The sequence below is a fragment of the Typopeltis vanoorti genome, chromosome 9, assembly GCF_054136105.1.
Source record: "Typopeltis vanoorti isolate ZY-2024b chromosome 9, IOZ_Tvanoo_1.0, whole genome shotgun sequence".
Lineage (NCBI taxonomy): Eukaryota > Metazoa > Arthropoda > Arachnida > Uropygi > Thelyphonidae > Typopeltis > Typopeltis vanoorti.
In genome coordinates, this window is record NC_143557.1 from 1,425,294 (window position 1) to 1,444,152 (window position 18,859).

The 18,859-nt window shown below is 39.4% G+C and overlaps 1 protein-coding gene across 1 annotated transcript in view; it reads right to left on the reverse strand.

Moving 5' to 3' along the window:
• Window positions 1-18,859, reverse strand: part of LOC150102843 (uncharacterized) — an 836,492-nt gene that overhangs the window by 435,781 nt on the left and 381,852 nt on the right. Inside the window, exon 13 of the mRNA XM_090397955.1 lies at window positions 10,920-10,995. Within this exon, the coding sequence (XP_090254081.1) occupies window positions 10,920-10,995 (76 nt within the window). The remainder of the gene's footprint in view (window positions 1-10,919; window positions 10,996-18,859) is intronic.

An 18,859-nucleotide genomic window follows, 5' to 3' on the forward strand; every position in this document is an offset into this window, starting at 1 on the left:
ACCATCTGATTGGTCATCTTGGAGACCTGATCTGAATATGCTGGGCTTCAAATTGTGGTCAGACCTTGAGAGAGCACCCTGCAAGAAATGACACTCCAGTATCACCAGCCTAAAGGTGGATTTGGAGCGAGCAGTGGCAGCGCTTCTGGTGGATGTTGTGCTACCATCGATATGTGGCCTCACATACTTCAGGTGTAATGAAAACAAAAGGGGGACAATTCTTAGTTATAACAGTATTTATTGCTAGTACATATACACACTCACTTCCCAGAGTGAGAAAAAGTCTCGGCAATTAATCAGAATGTAAGAGCTCAGAACTAATCATTTAATCATATTAATATTAATATCTGACCTCAATAGAGCCGTAGCCTCATCATGGGAAGTAAACACTATTGCACACAATTTTCATCCAACCATGCTTTAAACTGATTTAATGTGTCGACATCCACAACACAATCAGGCAACGCATTCCACTCACCAACCAGTCTCCATGCAAAGAACCTACTACTCACATCCTCCTTATGTAGTTTCCAGGATGGCCTCTCCCATTCTATGAAAAATCTCTTCAATGTCAACTCAATAACAATCCCTGACTAGCTTATATGTCTCAATCATATCTCCCCTCTTCCTCCTATTCATGAGGCTCTGCAACTTACATTCTCTCAATCTGTCCTTGTACTACACATTCCAAACACCACGGACCAACTTTGTGAATCTTCTCTGGACCCTTTCTAACATATCCTCACAACCATGAAGACCCAGCAACCAAATCTGTGCACAATAATCCATCAGGCCTGATCAAGGCCTTATACAATAGCATCATATCATCTCTATTTCTGCATGTCAGAGACCTCTGCATCATTGGCATTATCCGATCTGACATCTTCACAACTTGTGCAATGTCGCCCTTGAATTTCAGGTCTTTGTCCACTATCACTCCTAGATCACTCATCTCCCCAACTTCCTTTAAAGTTTTCCCACCAAGTGTATACTTTGTATCCCATCACTGCTTACCAAATCTCAAAACTTACACTTTGCAATGTTGAGCTGACAGTTCCACTTACCTGCTCATTCATGCAATCTATTTAAGTACTCTTGTAAAGACTTAACATCCGCTTGACTATGCATTGCACTCACCAGTTTTGCATCATCTACAAACAGCTGTATATCAGTAGTTAAACCAATCCCAATATCATTAACATACAAACTGACAAAAATGGCCACAAAACTGATCCCTGTGGCACACCACCAGTGACCTTTCTCTATCGGGACACTGCACCACCATATACAACTTGCTGATACATATCCGACAGCCAGTCACTGATCCAACTCAGAGGTCTATTATCCAATTCCATCTGTTTCATTTTATTTAAGAGCTTGTCACATGGCAGTCTATCAAAAGCCTTTAGAAAATGTAAGTACACCACTGTATATGCATCTCCCATGTCCAAGGTATTCTGTCACCTGTTTTAGTACATAAGTTAGTGAAACATGATCTCCCCCCTTAACAAACCCATGCTGATAACCACACAGAATACTGCTGTTATCAACCCATTTCTGTATCCTACTTCTCACCAATCTCTCCAGTACCTTCACCACAACTCCAGATATACAGACTAGTCTATAATTTGAAGCTATAGTCTTATCACCACATTTATGCAACAGAACAATTTTAGCCTACTTCCACTCCCTTAGAACCTGTGTTGTGGCAAGACTTAAACAGGAATGCCAATGCTACTTCCAATTCCCTGGAACATTCCCTTAAGATGCATGGTGATATGTCATCAACTCCTATTGCTTTATTGACATCAAGTTTATTTATTTCCTCAAATATCTCCTACTTACAATTAAACCATCCTCTCTGTACTTCCTCATGATTCCATCCTGATCAGGATGAAACACACCCTTATAAATTGATCACTGAATGCAGCAGCAGTTACCATTCTTACCTCTTTCATCCATTAACTTCATATTACCATGATCATTCTTCCTTCTACTTGCCACATATCTATAAAACTCCCTATGGTTTTTCTTTGTCTGATTTGCTAATTTCTGCTAATCACTACTTTTGTTTTCCTTACTGACTGAGTTACTCTCCTGGCTTGTTCTTTACTTCTTCATGTAACTGAATATTACTATTATACATCTTGTACTTCCTCCAAAGTACTTTCTTTTTCCAGATTTCATGCTTATGCTCCACAGTCATCCATTTTACACCTACCTTATTCAGCCTTTTGGCCTTCAGAATACATTCACATATTCATGCTGTTAAGTATTTCTTTGTCAGTTCTCATGAATCATTTATTTCCTTACTGCTCAAGTCCTTATTCCATGTTATAACTCCAAGCTGTCTCCTAAGCTTGACATAATCACCAGCCTTATAATTCCACATATATCCTTTCCTCACAAAAGTTTGCATATGACTAGCCACAACGCAGGTGATCACTCACACCAACTGGAGGAAAGTATGAACCCCCCCCCCCTCACAATTACATTCTCTGATGAAATGATCAGATCTAGAATTCTCAATCCTCGCATGCCTCCTTTATGTGCTGCCTGAGATAGTTATCTCTGAAGAACTCGAGAAATTCATTTTTCTTATTTCCAAATGCTATCTCTTCATTCCAATCTATACTGCTATAATTAAAATTACCCGTAATGATTAGCCTTCCTTTGTTCACTAATCCAAGTGTTTATACATTTCTTCATGTCTTCCTCTCAATCTCTACTTACACCACACTGCCTCAACTATTGTCACTATTTCTCCCATTCATGTCTACTTAATGTGGACTTAATTCCCCTGCTATCATCAGTAGCACTCTCCCTCCCTTCTTGCCCTTTCTATCCTCAGGAAAAATATTGTACCTTCCATTTTTATTCCAGTTACAATATCATCCTCATTCAACCATGCTTCACTTATTTCAATGATTTTGGGTCGAATAAACTCAATCACTGAAACCATTTCATCCTCCCTTATTTCTGATACTTCTTGCATTTGTATAAACACAGCAATTCATTTTTAGGTCTATAGCCAGTCCATCCAAGCTATGTGTTGGTTGTGATTTCCCCACCACATGTGCCCAATCACCTCTATCACCACTTATCACATATACTGGCTCAGTCTCATCTTCCCCACTCAGATTGCAATATACTCCATCCTCATAAACACACATTCACTGCCACTTTCAACATCCATTCTCCCTATGCCATGTCTCCCTGTCCACCAGAGCTGTCTCCCTGTCCACCAGATGAAGAGAGAACAGAAATGCTCTTGCATTTCTGTTCTCTCTTCATCTTTCACATTACTACTGTTTCCAAGGCCAAGCACTTCTGTCTCTTCAGTACCACTCTCCTGATTTTTCCCTTCGTCTCTTTCTTCTGATCTCTTGCACGCATCACACACTATACTTCCATACACTGTTCTTCCATCCAGCAACACTTTCTCCAGTACACTCATTCTAAAGGCATTCAGATGAAACCCATCAAGTCTGTAGAATTTCATTCTTCTCTCAAACACATGGGATATATCCACAAACTGCACTTTCTTCTCCTCACAGAGCTCTGCTAGCATACCACTCATGATTTTGGCTATCCGTCGCAACTCATCATCATACCTCAATAACACACTGACAACCTTTCCTACTACACTGTTATCTTTCACTCTTCTCAACAGTCTCCTGATATTCATCCTCACATTCCTCTTATCTCCACTTAGATAATTTGTCCCACAATCACGACAAACACTCTTGCTCGTTTTGTCCTCATATCCAATGCTTTAATTATCCTACTCATTCTCCCATCTGGATAGCAGACCTAATGGACTCTCTCAGTAACTAGTTCTCTAATTATGGAGTCTCCACATACTGCTATCCTGAAATCCCTTGTCACCTCGTTTACTCTTTTCTCTTTCATTCTGTTCTCTTGCACACTTTCATTAGTTTCCACGGCCGCGCAGTTAGCCTAGTGGCTATGTGCTTCACAACCATATGGCTGGGGAAGGAGTATCCTAAGTTCGATTCCCATCAATGACGCGAGGAGCTTAAGGATCTTCCTCAGCCATAGCCAGGTTAGCCAGTCTTGGGCAGGGGACAGCAGGCAAACCGGCCCCGTGAACACACATGGATACATTCAGGAATACTTAAGACAATCCCTCCAGCCATAGGTCTGAATTGTCAGCTATGCTGGTCCCGAGCCCAGATAAAAATAGGGAGGATTGAGGTGGTGCTGTACCTCCCCGTAAAAGGGGCTCAAGGCCGTTGAATCACAATACGAAATGAATGAATTAGTTTCCACCAGACATCAAACATCACTCCATATATTCTTCATTTCAATTTTCATTTTCAATAACTGTTTGATTAAATCTTGCATTCCAACAATTTCAATCTCTATCACTCCTGCAATCTCACTTCTTCTCATTCTGCCGCACCTTACTTCCATTTTGCCAATCATACTTTCTTTTGCTCCTTTATTAATAACTTTCACTTCTACATCTTTGCATTCTTTCACACCATCAGTTTCTCTAGCTTTTGTTTCTTTTCTGTTTTCGTAAAACTTTCGCTTCTACATCCTTGCATTCTTTCTCTCCCTCAGTTTCTCTAGCTTTCGTTTCATAACTTTCGCTTTTACATCATTGCATTCTTTCACTCCCTCAGTTTCTCTAGCATTCATTTAATTTCCATTTCTTTCATGTACACTATCTTCAGTCAGTCAGTTTTGCATTCTTTGCATCATGGTCCAACAATATATTGCACTTCTGATAAATCCATAGTTTCTCTCGTTCATTCTCTCTCCACAAATACATCCCTTACACTCCACCATATATACATATTACAATCACTACATCAAATCAGTTTCAAAAAGTCTATGTTGTCAATGCCACTTGACTATCATGGCGCTTGCCTAATAGCACCGGTCAATGCCTGTGTGGTTGACCTCGTAACTGCCACTGTGTTATTATTATTATTATTAAACAAGACCTCATGGAGTCAAAGACTCATCTAGGAGGTCCTTTTATCTCACACACATCTCATCATACCGGGTCTTAAACACATTCAAACTCCCTGCAGACACCACACTCTCAGGCAAGGCATTCCAATCATTCACAACTCTGCACGAAAAAAACCTGCCTCTCACTCCCCTACTCACACCCTCTTTATACAGTTTCCAGGGATGACCTCTGGTTCTCCCCTGATCTCCCACTATTCGCTGTAGAACTTCTCCACCATTGATCCTATAGCAACCCCTTACCAACTTGTAGGTCTCTATCATATCTCCCCTCTTCCTTCTCTCCACTAGACTCTGCAAATTACATCTTTTCAATCTTTCCTCATACTCGACATTCCAGAGGTCAGAAACTACCTTAGTCAGTCGCCTTTGGACCCTTTCCAACATCTCTTCATCCTTCTGAAAACCAGGTGACCAAATCTGGGCACAATAGTCCATGTGTGGCCTAATCAAAGCCTTATACAATGGAACAAGAATCTCCCTACTTCTACATGTCAGTGTCCTCCTCATCATTCCCAGAAGTCTTTGTGTTGTCTTCACAATTTTGGCGATGTGACCCCTAAATTTTAGATCCTTATCCACTATCACTCCCAGATCTCTTATTTCCTCTACTTCCAACAATATATTTCCACCAAGCATAAATTCTGCATCCCATCTTTGTTTTCCAAATTTTAAAACCTTACATTTTGCAACATTGAACTCACATCCCCATTTGCTTGCCCAATCACTCAATTTATTCAAGTCTTCTTGCAAGGCCACAACATCTTCACTACTCTTTATGGTTCGTCCCAACTTTGCATCATCTGCAAACAACTGAATATCTCCATCCAAATCTTCGCCAATATCATTAATATACAAGTTAAATAGTAATGGCCCTAAAACAGATCCCTGAGGCACTCCACTAGTGACTTTCCTTTTCCTGGATATTGCACCCCCATACACAACTTGTTGATACCTATCAGATAGCCAGTCTCCAATCCAATGCACTAATCTAATATCCAACCCCATCTGCTCTAGTTTGACTGTCAACTTATCATGAGGCACTCTATCAAAAGCTTTTGCGAAATCCAAGTATATTACTGTGTATCCTTCTCCTCTGTCCAAGGAAGCAGTCACTTTATTGTAATAAGTAAGTAGATTACTAAAACACGACCTCCCTTTAGCAAATCCATGCTGTCCATCAAAGATTATACCATTGTTGTCAACCCAACTCTGGATCCTAGTTCTCACAAGCTTCTCCAACAACTTAACCACAACACCTGACACACAGATAGGCCTATAGTTTGATGCTTGAGTTCGATCACCTCCTTTATGAAGTGGCACAATCTTGCCCTCCTTCCACTCTTTAGGGACTTGACCAAGTGCAAGACTCGTATTAAAAAAATATGTCAAGGCAGGTGTCAACTCTCTGGCACATTCCTTCAGAATACGCGGTGATATATTATCAAGTCCCACAGCCTTATTTACATCTAGTTTACTCAACTCCCCAAACACCTCTTGCTCACTTACAGTCAGTCTCTCCTCCCCATCATCAACTGCTCTTAATCTCTCCATGAAGTCACATTCACAAGATTGAAAGATCTTTATGAACTGCTCATTAAGTATCTCCACCACACATTCTGCAACAGCTGTCTTTATACCATTTCCTCCAATCAATGTCATCCTTCCATAATCATTCTTTCTTTTGCTGGCTGCATATCGAAAGAACTCCCTAGGATTCTTTTTAGCTTCATTAGCTAACTGCTGTTCATACCTCTCTTTAGCTACTCTCACCAACCAAGTCACTCTCCTTGCCTGGTCTTTGTAGAACTCATGAAATTGGTTACTTCCACTTCTCTTATGCTGCCTCCACAATGCCCTTTTTCTCTGTATTGCATGCTTAATCTCTTTATTCATCCATCTCACACCTAACTTATTTAACCTTCTCACCCGTGGTATACATTTAGACATTGCATCCACTAAATATTTTTTGAAAATCCCCCAAGCTGCATTGATCTCTTTTCCAGCTAACTCCTCATTCCATGCTACACCTGCAAGCTGTCTCCTGAGCTCTTCATAATCACCCCCCTTGTAGTTCCACATATACCCTTTTTTCACAGGGGTCCTTGCACTGCTGGCAACCACCCAAGTAATCACCTCATGGTCACTTTCGCCAATTGGTGGATGATTTGATACCTCATTGATAATTACATCCTCCGATGAGATGACCAAATCCAAGACCCTTAATCCTCTTGTGCCCTCTGTTACATACTGTCTGAGGTAGTTATCCCTCAAAAACTCAAGAAACTCATTTTCTTTACTTCCAGTTGCTATCTCTTCATTCCAATCTATATTGCCATAATTAAAATCACCCATAATGATCATCCTTTTCTTATTTGCTTGGCTTATTTGACTATACATTTCACTATCACCACCATCCACATTACCAGGTCTATAACAACATCCCACCAAGTATTTGAATCTATTCACCTCTATCTCACACCATACTGCCTCAAAACCACTGGCCCCATTTCCCCCTTGCATCTCTACCTTGTATGGACATAACTCTTTCTCTATCATCAATAGCACTCCCCCTCCCTTTTTACCCCTTCTATCCTCACGAAACACATCATACCTTTCCATCTCTATTCCTGTCAGGATGTCATCCTCATCTAACCATGTCTCACTTATTCCGACAATCTCTGGGTGCACAGACGCAATTAGTGCAACCATTTCATCCGCCTTGTTTCTTATACTTCTAGCATTGGTATACAAACACAACAACTCATTTCTGGATCTACAGCTAGTTCCACTGATACCACTCACTCGATGTGATCTCTCCATGCTGGACTGGGGCCATTTCCCTTTCTGCTTCTTCATTTTAGAACCCTTTGCAATTCCATCTGTTTCCTTTTGATCCCTGATCATCCCATTACTTTCCTGCCTACACATTCTCTCACCTCCTCTTGGAGCATCCACCTTTCTCACGCTGTGTATCCCTGTCCACCCTGAGCCTCCCCGTTTCCCTGTTCCTCTTGCACACCCATTCTCTCATTATCTATACTCATACCACTCACTTCCACATTCATTTCCACTCCTTCAATCTCTCCTGTCTTACTCTCCTGCTCTTCCACATCACTCCCCTCTCGATCTGATTCATTCTCTCTATTCACTTCTCTACCTTCCAGCAGCAGTCTCTCCAAGCGACTCACACCATAACCACTCAAATGCAGTCCATCGCTCCCATACAGCTCACTTCGTCCCTCAAACTCATTCCACACATTAACAAACTGTACTCCCATCTCCTCACACATTTCAGCCAGAATATCATTCATAATCCTTGCTCTCCGCCTCATTTCACCACAATCATACCTAGGCAACACACTGACCACCCTTCCTGTCACACTATTCTCCTTTATCTTTCCAAGCAGTCTCCTGACATTCATTCTGACATGCTCCTTGTTCTCTCTCAAATCATTCGTACCAATTAATACAATTAACTCTTTTGCTCGTTCCCGCCTCATATTCAATGCCTCAATCACTCTACTCATTTTACTGCCTGGAAAACATACCTTGTGCATTTTATCCTCTAGCACACCTTTAATAATGGAGTCACCATACAATGCCACTCGCTCATCTTTTGTTAACTCTTTCATGCCATCATGATTTATTTTAATAGTTTTGACCTGCATTCTCTTAATTTCATTCCGCATCCATTTCATTTCTTGCTTCATCCAATCCAATTCACCTTCTGAACCTCGCGACACATTCACTCTATCATTAAATCTTTCTAACTTTCTAACTCTCGACCCTCTCTTCTCACTTTCCCTCTCATTCATCCTTCTTTGTTTCCGTACTTTCGGTCCAACATACGTCCAACTTTCACTGTCATTCTTCTCACTTTCACTCTCACATATCTTTCTTTGTTTCCGTACTTTCGGACTAACATGCGTCCAACTTTCGCTATCATTCTTCTCACTTTTACTGTCATTCATCTTTCTTTGGTTCAGTACTTTCGTTCCAACATGCGTCCAACTTTCGCCATCAGTCATTCTTTTTTCGCAATCATTCATTCTTTCGATTTTTTTTACTTGCGATTTCTGCACCACGCCATTTCTACTTTCATTCGTTCTCTCAATTTCGTTTCTTTCCGCCTCACTTTCGTCCCTTTTAACATCCGTTACGGTTGTCAAATCGCTCTTTTTCTTTTTTCCTGATTTTTTAACATTTTTTCGCCTGTCTTTCCCGCCATCCTCTTTCAAACGTGCACTCACGACACAATCGGTACTAGCACTTTCTGTTATCAACTTCATATTCGCATTCATCAATTCCTCGTTCAGGTCACATTTCGCACACACCCTTCTTCCATCCGCACTAAACATCCACAAATCATTTATGTAATCGAAGGAATACATATAACAGACCTCACACTTAACGAACCTACTGAAATCCAAATTAAAATCATGGAATGACAATGCAGCCGCCATTTTTTTCTCTCTGCAGGTTACTAGGTCTAATATTAACGTTTTCGTATTTAGTTTAAGCAAGAAAAAAAACCCCACACTAATAATATCGGTAGCGTACAACGTTTACAGCCGCTCTTACTTAAACAATTACGCATATATACTTAATTATTCCTAGTAAAACTTATCTGAATCAGGAGCTCTTCAAAGCACATTCGTAGCGCTTGACCCACTAGCGCCCTCTCTTAAACAAGGTTATACTTAAGTTATACTTAATCAGTTATACTTAAACAAGGCAATTCAGAGTAATAAATCTGCCAGAATTCATGCCAAAAATTATGCAGGCACACTTTGTTATCAAAAATAAATAATAAAACCCTAAAATTCATGAAATATTTTCAATTATTATTCAAAATAGCACTTATCTTTCCAGAACTCTTTCTGGCACTACACAACTCTTATGGCCCTCTTAGATTATCTATTTAGATTATATATACGAGGGTGGTCTGAAAAGTTCTCGGCCTAACAATGAAAAAACAAATTAATAATTATAAAATTATTTTTATTTTTCAACATAATCTCCCTTAAGACTAATACATTTATTCCAGCGATGTTCCAGAGCCATTATCCCATCCCTGTAGTGGTTCTCAGTAAGATCTGCAAAATACCCCTCTACAGCTGCAATCACCTCTTGATTCGAAGAAAAACACTGACCAGCGAGGAAGAGTTTTAGTTTTGGGAAGAGATAGAAGTCAGAGGGAGCCAAATCTGAGGAATAGATGGATGTTCCAACAATTCATAGTGCAGACCCCTTAATTTTCCCATTGCTGAAACACCTTTGTAGGCAGGTGCATTGTCCTGATGAAATATGATTTTTTTTTTTTTCTTCTGCAAACCGGGTCTTTTCTCATGAATTTTTTAGCCTAGTCTGGTGAAGAGATTGGAATAATAAGTTATTGTTTTACCCTTTTCAAGATAATTAATAAACAAAATATCTTTAGCATCCCAAAACACCGATGCCATGACCTCTCCTGCTGATGGAACTGACTTTGTCTTCTTTGACGTTGAACAAGGCTGGTACAACCATGTTTAAACTTGGCAGCCCATTTCTTAATTGTCGAAAACAAAGGAGAAGAGTGCCCAAAAACTTTTATGAACTTTGAATGAATTTCTTTTGCCGTTAAACCTTCTTTTACAAAGAATTTTATAACCACACAATACTCAATTTTATCCATTTCAAGGGATACAGACAACACTTTTGCTTCAGACAGCTGTATAAAACAAACTACTTGATAGAATAACTTGCAATTTCACATGGATGCTTATGACAGGTGTTCCAATTTAGAAAAAAATAAATAAATCTTGCCGATAGTGTTGCTATCTATGGTCGAGGCCGAAAACTTTTCAGACCACCTTCATAGCAGGGAATGTTTTATAATATTTATGATTAAATTTCTGTTATTAGATTATTACCTCATCTATAAGCTGCTCCAGATTTCTAGCCACTGAACGAACTTTATTACCAGCAGTAGTATCACTGAAGTTTTCTCTAAAAAATAAATGAAAACTGTAGTTAAAAAAGGAGAAAATATTGTTAGGCTTAAAGACAGTGGAAGAAAGAGAAGATTTACCTAATGCTTCTATTGAAATTGTAAAATTACATGTAAAATATTAATACTGGTAGGTTTACCTGATCAAATTAATGAATTTTATATGATTACTGTTCACATTAGCAAAAACAGTACATTTTCAGAAGTAAAGGACTTATCAATAAAAAGTCACTTTGGTCATTTACACTTAAATATCAATCATCTCTCACTTAAACATATTTACTGAATGCAAACTAACATCTAAGAATAGCCAATACCATATACTTACCATACATCATGAGAACAACTGTGCATTCATCCAGGCTACACCCACACACCAGTTATAAGCTGCAAAATCTCATTCGTCTGTGCTGTAAAATTCTCTAACTAACTTGTATGATTCTGTTACATTTCCTCCCACTCTGGAGCCCATGTGGCATTAACTCCAGAGTTTGAGGAATATTTTAGTGGGAGGAAATGTAACAGAAACATACAAGTTAGTTAGTTAGAGAATTTTACAGTATAGACCAGTGATGGCAAACCTTTTTACCCAGGTGTATCAAACATCTTTTTTTTTTTTAAATATTGACGTTGTTGATGTGCCACTTGCATATATGCATTATAAATTTAACTACATAATCATAGATGGTGATTTATACATATCATATTAGGCTATTTATTTAATAGGACATTGATATAAAATCTATGAATTCATATAATACAATTAATTTAATAAAGTGAAATTACAAACACATTACATTTAATGACTTTTCTGTTGCCGAGTACTGGTAGAAAGTTGCTTTACAGAAGGGCTATAGTGTGTACATTTTAATGCTACACAGGCGGCACTCAAATCATTGCTCCATCTATTTCTCCCTTTCGATTTGATATTATTTAAGGCAGAAAATAGAGTTTCACAAGAGTATGTAGAAGTTTTTACGCTAAGTTTTTATAATATCATATGACTATGCAGAAATTATAATGAGAAAGAAAATGTAAACTTAAAATGCTCGTTGCTTATAGGCTAGTTACAAAATAAAATAGAAATAGGCTAACTATAAAATATAATTCTTTCAATGAACAGAAATCTACCTTTGCCTTAACTGAGAGCGATCTCACACGATTTATCACAGTTTTTTCATCAGAATACCAACAACATCTTTCAACATCCATGGTGTGTCACCTGAAATCCTCAAGTGTGTCAGTGCTGACATGCATGTCATAGGTTCGCCATCACTGGTATAGACGAATGAGATTTTGCAGCTTATGACTGGTGTATGGGTGTGGTCTGGATGAATGCACGTTGTTCTCATGATGTATGGTAAGTATATGGAATTGGCTATTCTTAGATGTTAGTTTTCATTCAGTGAATATATTACTCATATTCAAAATTCACAGGCAATTTATCTTATTATTATACAGGTATCTCCATGGAATCATAAGACTCATTGTGGGAGACCTGTCATTCACACACTACCTATCAATACTTCCCCTTAAACTCATTCACTGACGATTCATTCCACTCATTCACGACTCACCAAGCTAAAAATCTAGTCCTAACACCCTTGCTAAGCACACTCTTATACAAGTTCCATGGGTGACCCTTCATTCTCTCTCTCTCTCTCCCTTCCTGCCACATACTGAAAAGTCTCCAGTCTCAATGCTATAAAACCCCTTTAATAACTTATTTGCTTCCATCACGTGTAATCTTTTTATTTTTATTTTTTTTGCTTATTAGTGAATTTTCAAACCAACAGCATTCAATCTATTCTCACAGGAAGCATTCCATAGACCTGCAACATTCCTTGTCACTTCCATTTGAATCCTCTCAACCACTTCATCATTCCCATGCAATTCAGGTGAGAAAATCCATGTGGCCTTATAAACGGGAATAATAATAATAATCCAGGTCAATGGCATGCAGGGGGGCACTGAGTAAGTAAGTAAGCAAGCAGTAACATTATTAGGATGAGTAGCAGCATTATTTGCCAGCTGACTGGGGAAGCCTCCAACAAATGCTGGCCACCAGATAGTGCACAGGACCAGTTTCAGTCCCATGCACTATCTGGTGGCAGTCTGCAGAAAACTGTTTCCTTAAATGGAACGCAAACTGGCAACCTAGTTGAAAATGATAATAGTCTAACGAGTATGCCCAGCAAGGCCATCCCTCCCCAAGGTTTCTCCCACCCCCCCGCACATACCATTTGGGTATGGGGGGGGAGAAACCAGAGACCATACTCTGGGGATGAAGCACGGCAGATGCCACTCCACCGCCTCCAAAAAGCAGGGTGGTGGCGTTTCACTTAGTGATGAAAGAAATCTGCTACCTAGAGGTCTAGTTGGCATTTTCTCATAACTAGGGAAGATATACACTTATGGCAGCAATACTTGTCCTGCCAGAGCCCTATTTCTGGAAACAGGCCATTACCACTGGAACATGGGCAATAACTTAACTAGGAGAGGCTTTATATTGCAAAATCACCAGCCCATAACGGCCCAGTGAAGTGAAATGACTACTACTATTGATTCTGCTATTCAAGATCCACAGCTGACCTTGTAGTTTACATGCCACAGAAAGGTTCAGGGAAATTTGTGCTGTTGCCCTTGACATGTTCAAAGCCTTTGATTGTGTGAGGTTTTGACTGTGCTTTGACTGTATGTAGGCCTAGTAAACAACTTGCCATCCTCTGGTCTCCCTGCCACTCTGTAACTGGGTAGTCAGCTTTTTCTCTGTGAGTCATGGTAGATGGCTCCCTCTCTTCGAGCTTCAGCACCAATGCTAGAGTGTCTCAAGGCTCTATCTTATCACCAACTCTGTTTCTCCTGTACACGAATGACCTAACTCACAATAACAACTAATCATATGCACAGCTTTGATGGCAATAGTACTCTCCACTCATCCTACTCAATTGACAAACCATGCAATACTCTGATATCCCTGGTTACAAAATCATCTACAAGTAGTACCTTAAACATTGATCAACATACTATCCTTCAGTGGGACAAGGACAACCTTGTTACGTTCAGTGCCATGAAATTGCAATCTTACCTTTTCTCTCTCTTTCTCTCGCAAAAGAGATCTCATCTCACCTAATCAGTAATCAGTAATCCACAAATCACCAGACAAGATCAGATCTCTTTGCTCAGAATATCATTTACCTCCAGTCTTTCCTGGCATAAACATATCGCATCAATAGCCTCTTCAATATCCAGCATTCTCTTTCAATCAAGAGCCTATTTTACACCCAACCAACTCTTATAATATACAAACACCAAATCTGCACATATTTAGAATGTCTGGAGTAGTTTACCTAAAACTTCTCTTAAGGTCCTTGATGTCATTCAGAGGTGAGGAATTAGGTTCACAGATGATCACTCTCTTACAGAATCACTTCATCCTCTATCTTACAGGTTCAGTGTTTTAGCACCATGTCTATTTTAAAGATACTATCATTGCTCCAGTGAATTGACAATCATCATTCCTCCACTTTCTGTTGCACCAGTTAATACAAGAGTGGCAGCTGCCCAGTATCCCTATACTGTGCAGCTGCAAACACATCAACAATGATTCTATTCATCCTCTTTCATTCTGTCCACCTCTGTCTTCTGGAACAGCCTTCCTCATTAAGTATTCATAAACAACTACAACCTGCAACTCTTAAAAATATAAAATAAATAAAAATAAAAGCATTCCATACACGGCACTGATGTGCTTATAGGTCCCTTGACCTCTTGTGTATGGAGTAAAAAAAAAAAAGTTTCCTTATTGTAATTTGCAATTGTCAGAATACAGTTATAGCTGTCATTCATCATCCTTTTCTTTTTTTTTAAATGTTGCATCCACCCATAAAAGATTATATCCTAGGCTCAAGTACATTTTTTGTACCATGGATGGGATAAGGTTTTTTTTTTATATTGTTACCAATTTTATATATACAGGGTGTTCGGGATAAATTTGACATATTTATAATTAATTATATTTTTCCGTAAGTTACATGTATTAACACACACTTCTCTTCATTTAAAAGTTTGGACCCTTCTTCATTCATATACAAGATGTCAGAAAGGATGGATAGCTGGAACCCACCTGAATCATGGAAGAGAATAACTTGTATCATGATGATTCGTGCCCGCCATCAAAATAAGGATATTACGACTGCTGCCCAATGCTCCCTGAATACAGTAAAAACAATCAGGCATGAACTAGAGACTTGCAATGGTGACTACGAGGATGTAGCAAGAAGAAAGATCCCTAGCAGACGATCTGATTGCGTTCGTACAGCAGAATTCCTCGCAAATCTGCAGGAACAGGTGTTGAAGAACCCTGGCATTGGAATTCGGGCTTTGTTCGTGGAGTTGCTAACTGTAGTCAAGCCCTGGATAACAAGGGTAGCCAATGGTAGGCCGTATGTATGGCAGCAGGATTCGGCCCCTTGCCACACCTCTGGGAAAAGTCAAAAATGGTTGTCTGAAAATTTCTACGACTTCACCAGTCCAAATGTTTGGCCTCCAAACTCCCCAGACCTTAACCCCATGGATTATTTTGTATGGGGCGCAGTTGAAAAAGACACCAATCGCACTTCCAGTAATACAAAAGCCCAGTTAATGGATAAAATTAAAACAGTTTTTGCGGCCCTTCCCAGGGAGACTGTAGCATCAGCTTGTTCGAGGTTCCGAAGCAGAATTGAAGCTGTGATCGATGCTAATGGTGGTTATTTTGAGTAAATCTTGTTGATAGTATTGTAATTAACTCTGCCTGTAATGTTTTTTTGTCAATTCATTAAATTTAATAGATACAAAGAAGATTTTCTTTTTCCTTACGAAACTGTCAAATTTATCCCGAACACCCTGTATATATATATATATTTTTTTTTTTTTTTTTAAATTTTTTGCAAATTACTTTTACATAGTTGAAAATCCTGCTCTAGAGACCATAAAAACATTTTCCTTTAAGCTAAAACAATGCTCAGCTAATACTACTATCTTGCTTGCAGCTTTGTTGAACAAGTGCTCATGCTCACCAAGGTGGTTGATGGGCAATTGATAGCTGAAAGAGAGAGCGTTCAGTACCAGGGCGATGAAGAGAAAGAAGAGTGAGAGAGAATGGAAGTTTGAGAAATCAGACCAGAGAATTTTGTTTTAGGAAATGTTTTAGAAAAATCTGAAAGTCAGAATGCATTTACAAAATCTTAGCAAGGTGAATAATTTGACCAGAAAAGTTGATACTGTTCAACAAATGAATAGTAAAAACAGAAGAACATTCTCAACATTTGAAGAAACACTACATGGAAAGTTCTGTCTTCTGTCACAAGGATACTGGTAGTATAAATCTTTTTTTTTTTTATTATTATTATTACGGGAGACTCCAGGAAGTCCTTAGACTCATCGAGGGAGGCGCCCTAAACATCATGTCCACATAACCATACGACATTCTCACAGTATCTATCATACCTGGGCTTGAACTCACTCACCGTCATAGCACCCACAACAGACTCTGGCAGCTTATTCCACTCATTTACCACTCTAAAAGTAAAGAACCCAGCACTAACACCCTTGCTAACCACACTCTTTCCCAGCTTCCATAGTTCTCCCATCACCAGTCCTGATTTCAAAAATATCCTCTGAATTAATCCTATAGAAACCCTTTAGCAATTTGAATGTCTCAATCATATCTCCCCTTTTCCACCTATCAAATTTCTGCAACCCACAAATCTTCAACCTGTTCTCATAAGGTTCATTCCAGAGACCTGTTATCATCTTGGTCACTCGCCTCTGGATCCTCTCCACCTCCTCCCCATCAAGAAGAAACGTAGTGACCAAATCTGGGCACAGTAGCCAAGATGAGATCTTATCAAGGCTTGGTACAGAGGAACAATAACCTGCTTGTCTCTGCTCGTCAAAGTATTTTTCAACAACCAAGTGATTTGATGAGCTGATTTAGCCACTTTTGCAATGTGCCCCCTAAACTTCATCTCTCTATCCACCAACACTCCCAAGTTACTGGCCTCATCAATCTCCTGGAGTACAGTTCCACCAATGTGGTATACTGCTGCTAATCTTTTCATCCCAAAATGCATAACCTTGCATTTTGTCATATTAAATTGACATCCATTCTCCTCAGCCCAGAACTCCAATCTATGCAAGTCGTCCTGCAATATTTTGACATCATCTTCTGCATTCACTATTGCCCTACACAACTTTGCATCATCAGCGAACAAATGAACTGTTCCTCTTAGATCCTTCCCTATATCGTTAATGAACAATTTAAACAGCAGTGGTCCAAGAACAGAACCCAGCAGCACACCACTAGTCACAGGCCATCTTTTGGACTCTACTCCTGAATAAACTACTCTCTAATATCCCTCCATCAACCACCCACCTATCCATCTCACCCTATAACTATTCCTATATTCTTATATCAACCCTATATCCTTTCCCACATGTTGTAGTTTACGGATTAGAATTCCATGTGGTATCCTGTCAAATGCCTTAGCCAGGTCAAGCAGTATCACTGTAAACCCATTATCCTTATCCAGTTCAGCCGTCACTGTGTTATAAAACTTGAGCAAGTTACTGAGGCATGATCTACCCTTGACAAAGCCATGCTGTTCCCTGTACAGTATCTCATTTTCATCAATCCATTCCTGCATTTTTCCCTTGACTACCTTGTCCAAGACCTTGACAATGACTCCTGATATGCTGATCGTTCAGTAATTTGCAACAGTAGTCTTGGAACCTCCTTTATGCAGTGGAACTATTTTCCCCTCTTCCCACCCCTTCGGGACTAACCAGACCCGAGACTCAGATAAAACAACATGGTCAAGGGCACTGATAATTTTTTAGACACTTCACGTAACACCCATGCCGGTATACCATCCAATCCCACAAATGTATTCACATTAAGGTTCTGTAATAGACTATTCACCTCCACTTCATTCATCACAATTCCAATATAAACTAATGGTTTCTTCATTTTTTCAATGTCACCACCTGGATGATATACTCTTGCAAAGTGCTAACTCAATAATTCCACAATATCGACTGATTCACTGACCTTCTTACCATCGTCATTCCTTAAAAACATTCTGCCTTGTACAGTTTTTTTTTTTTTTTTGCTTGCAGCATATTGAAAGAACTGTTTGGGATTCTCTTCAGCTTGCATAGCTAGTTTCCTTTCATAATCTGCTTTTGTTTTTTTATCATACTCGTTACCCTTCTGGCCTGCGCTTTATACCATTCGTGTACCTGCAGGTCACCTTTCTCTTTAAATTCCCTCCACAGGTGTTTCTTTTTTTGCAGCTCAAGCTTAATGGTGTTATTCATCCATTTAACCCCTACTTGTTTCAATATTCGGACCCTAGGTATACAATCAGCCATAACCTCCTGTAAATGCTCCTTGACCACTTCCCATGCTCTATCGACATCCAGCCCTTGCAGTTATACATGCCATGGCACTGAACCAAGCAATCTCCTAAGCTTGTCATACTTACCAGCACGGTAATTCCACATATACCCTGTCTTAATCGAAAATTCCACACCTTTAGCCACTTCGCAGGTCACTCTCACCAATAGGTGGCAACATGGTCATATTCATTATAGTCAAATTCTCAGATGATATTACCAGGTTAAGCACTCTCAAACCCCTAGTATTTTCAATTACATGCTGTCTCAGATAATTATCCCTTAATAATTGAATAAAATCCATTTCCTTCCTCACATGTGTCCTCTCCTCCTTCCAATCAATGTTACCATAGTTGAAATTCCCCATAATAATTACCCTCCTTCCACTCATTTCATCAATTTGTCTATGCACACTATCTCCAC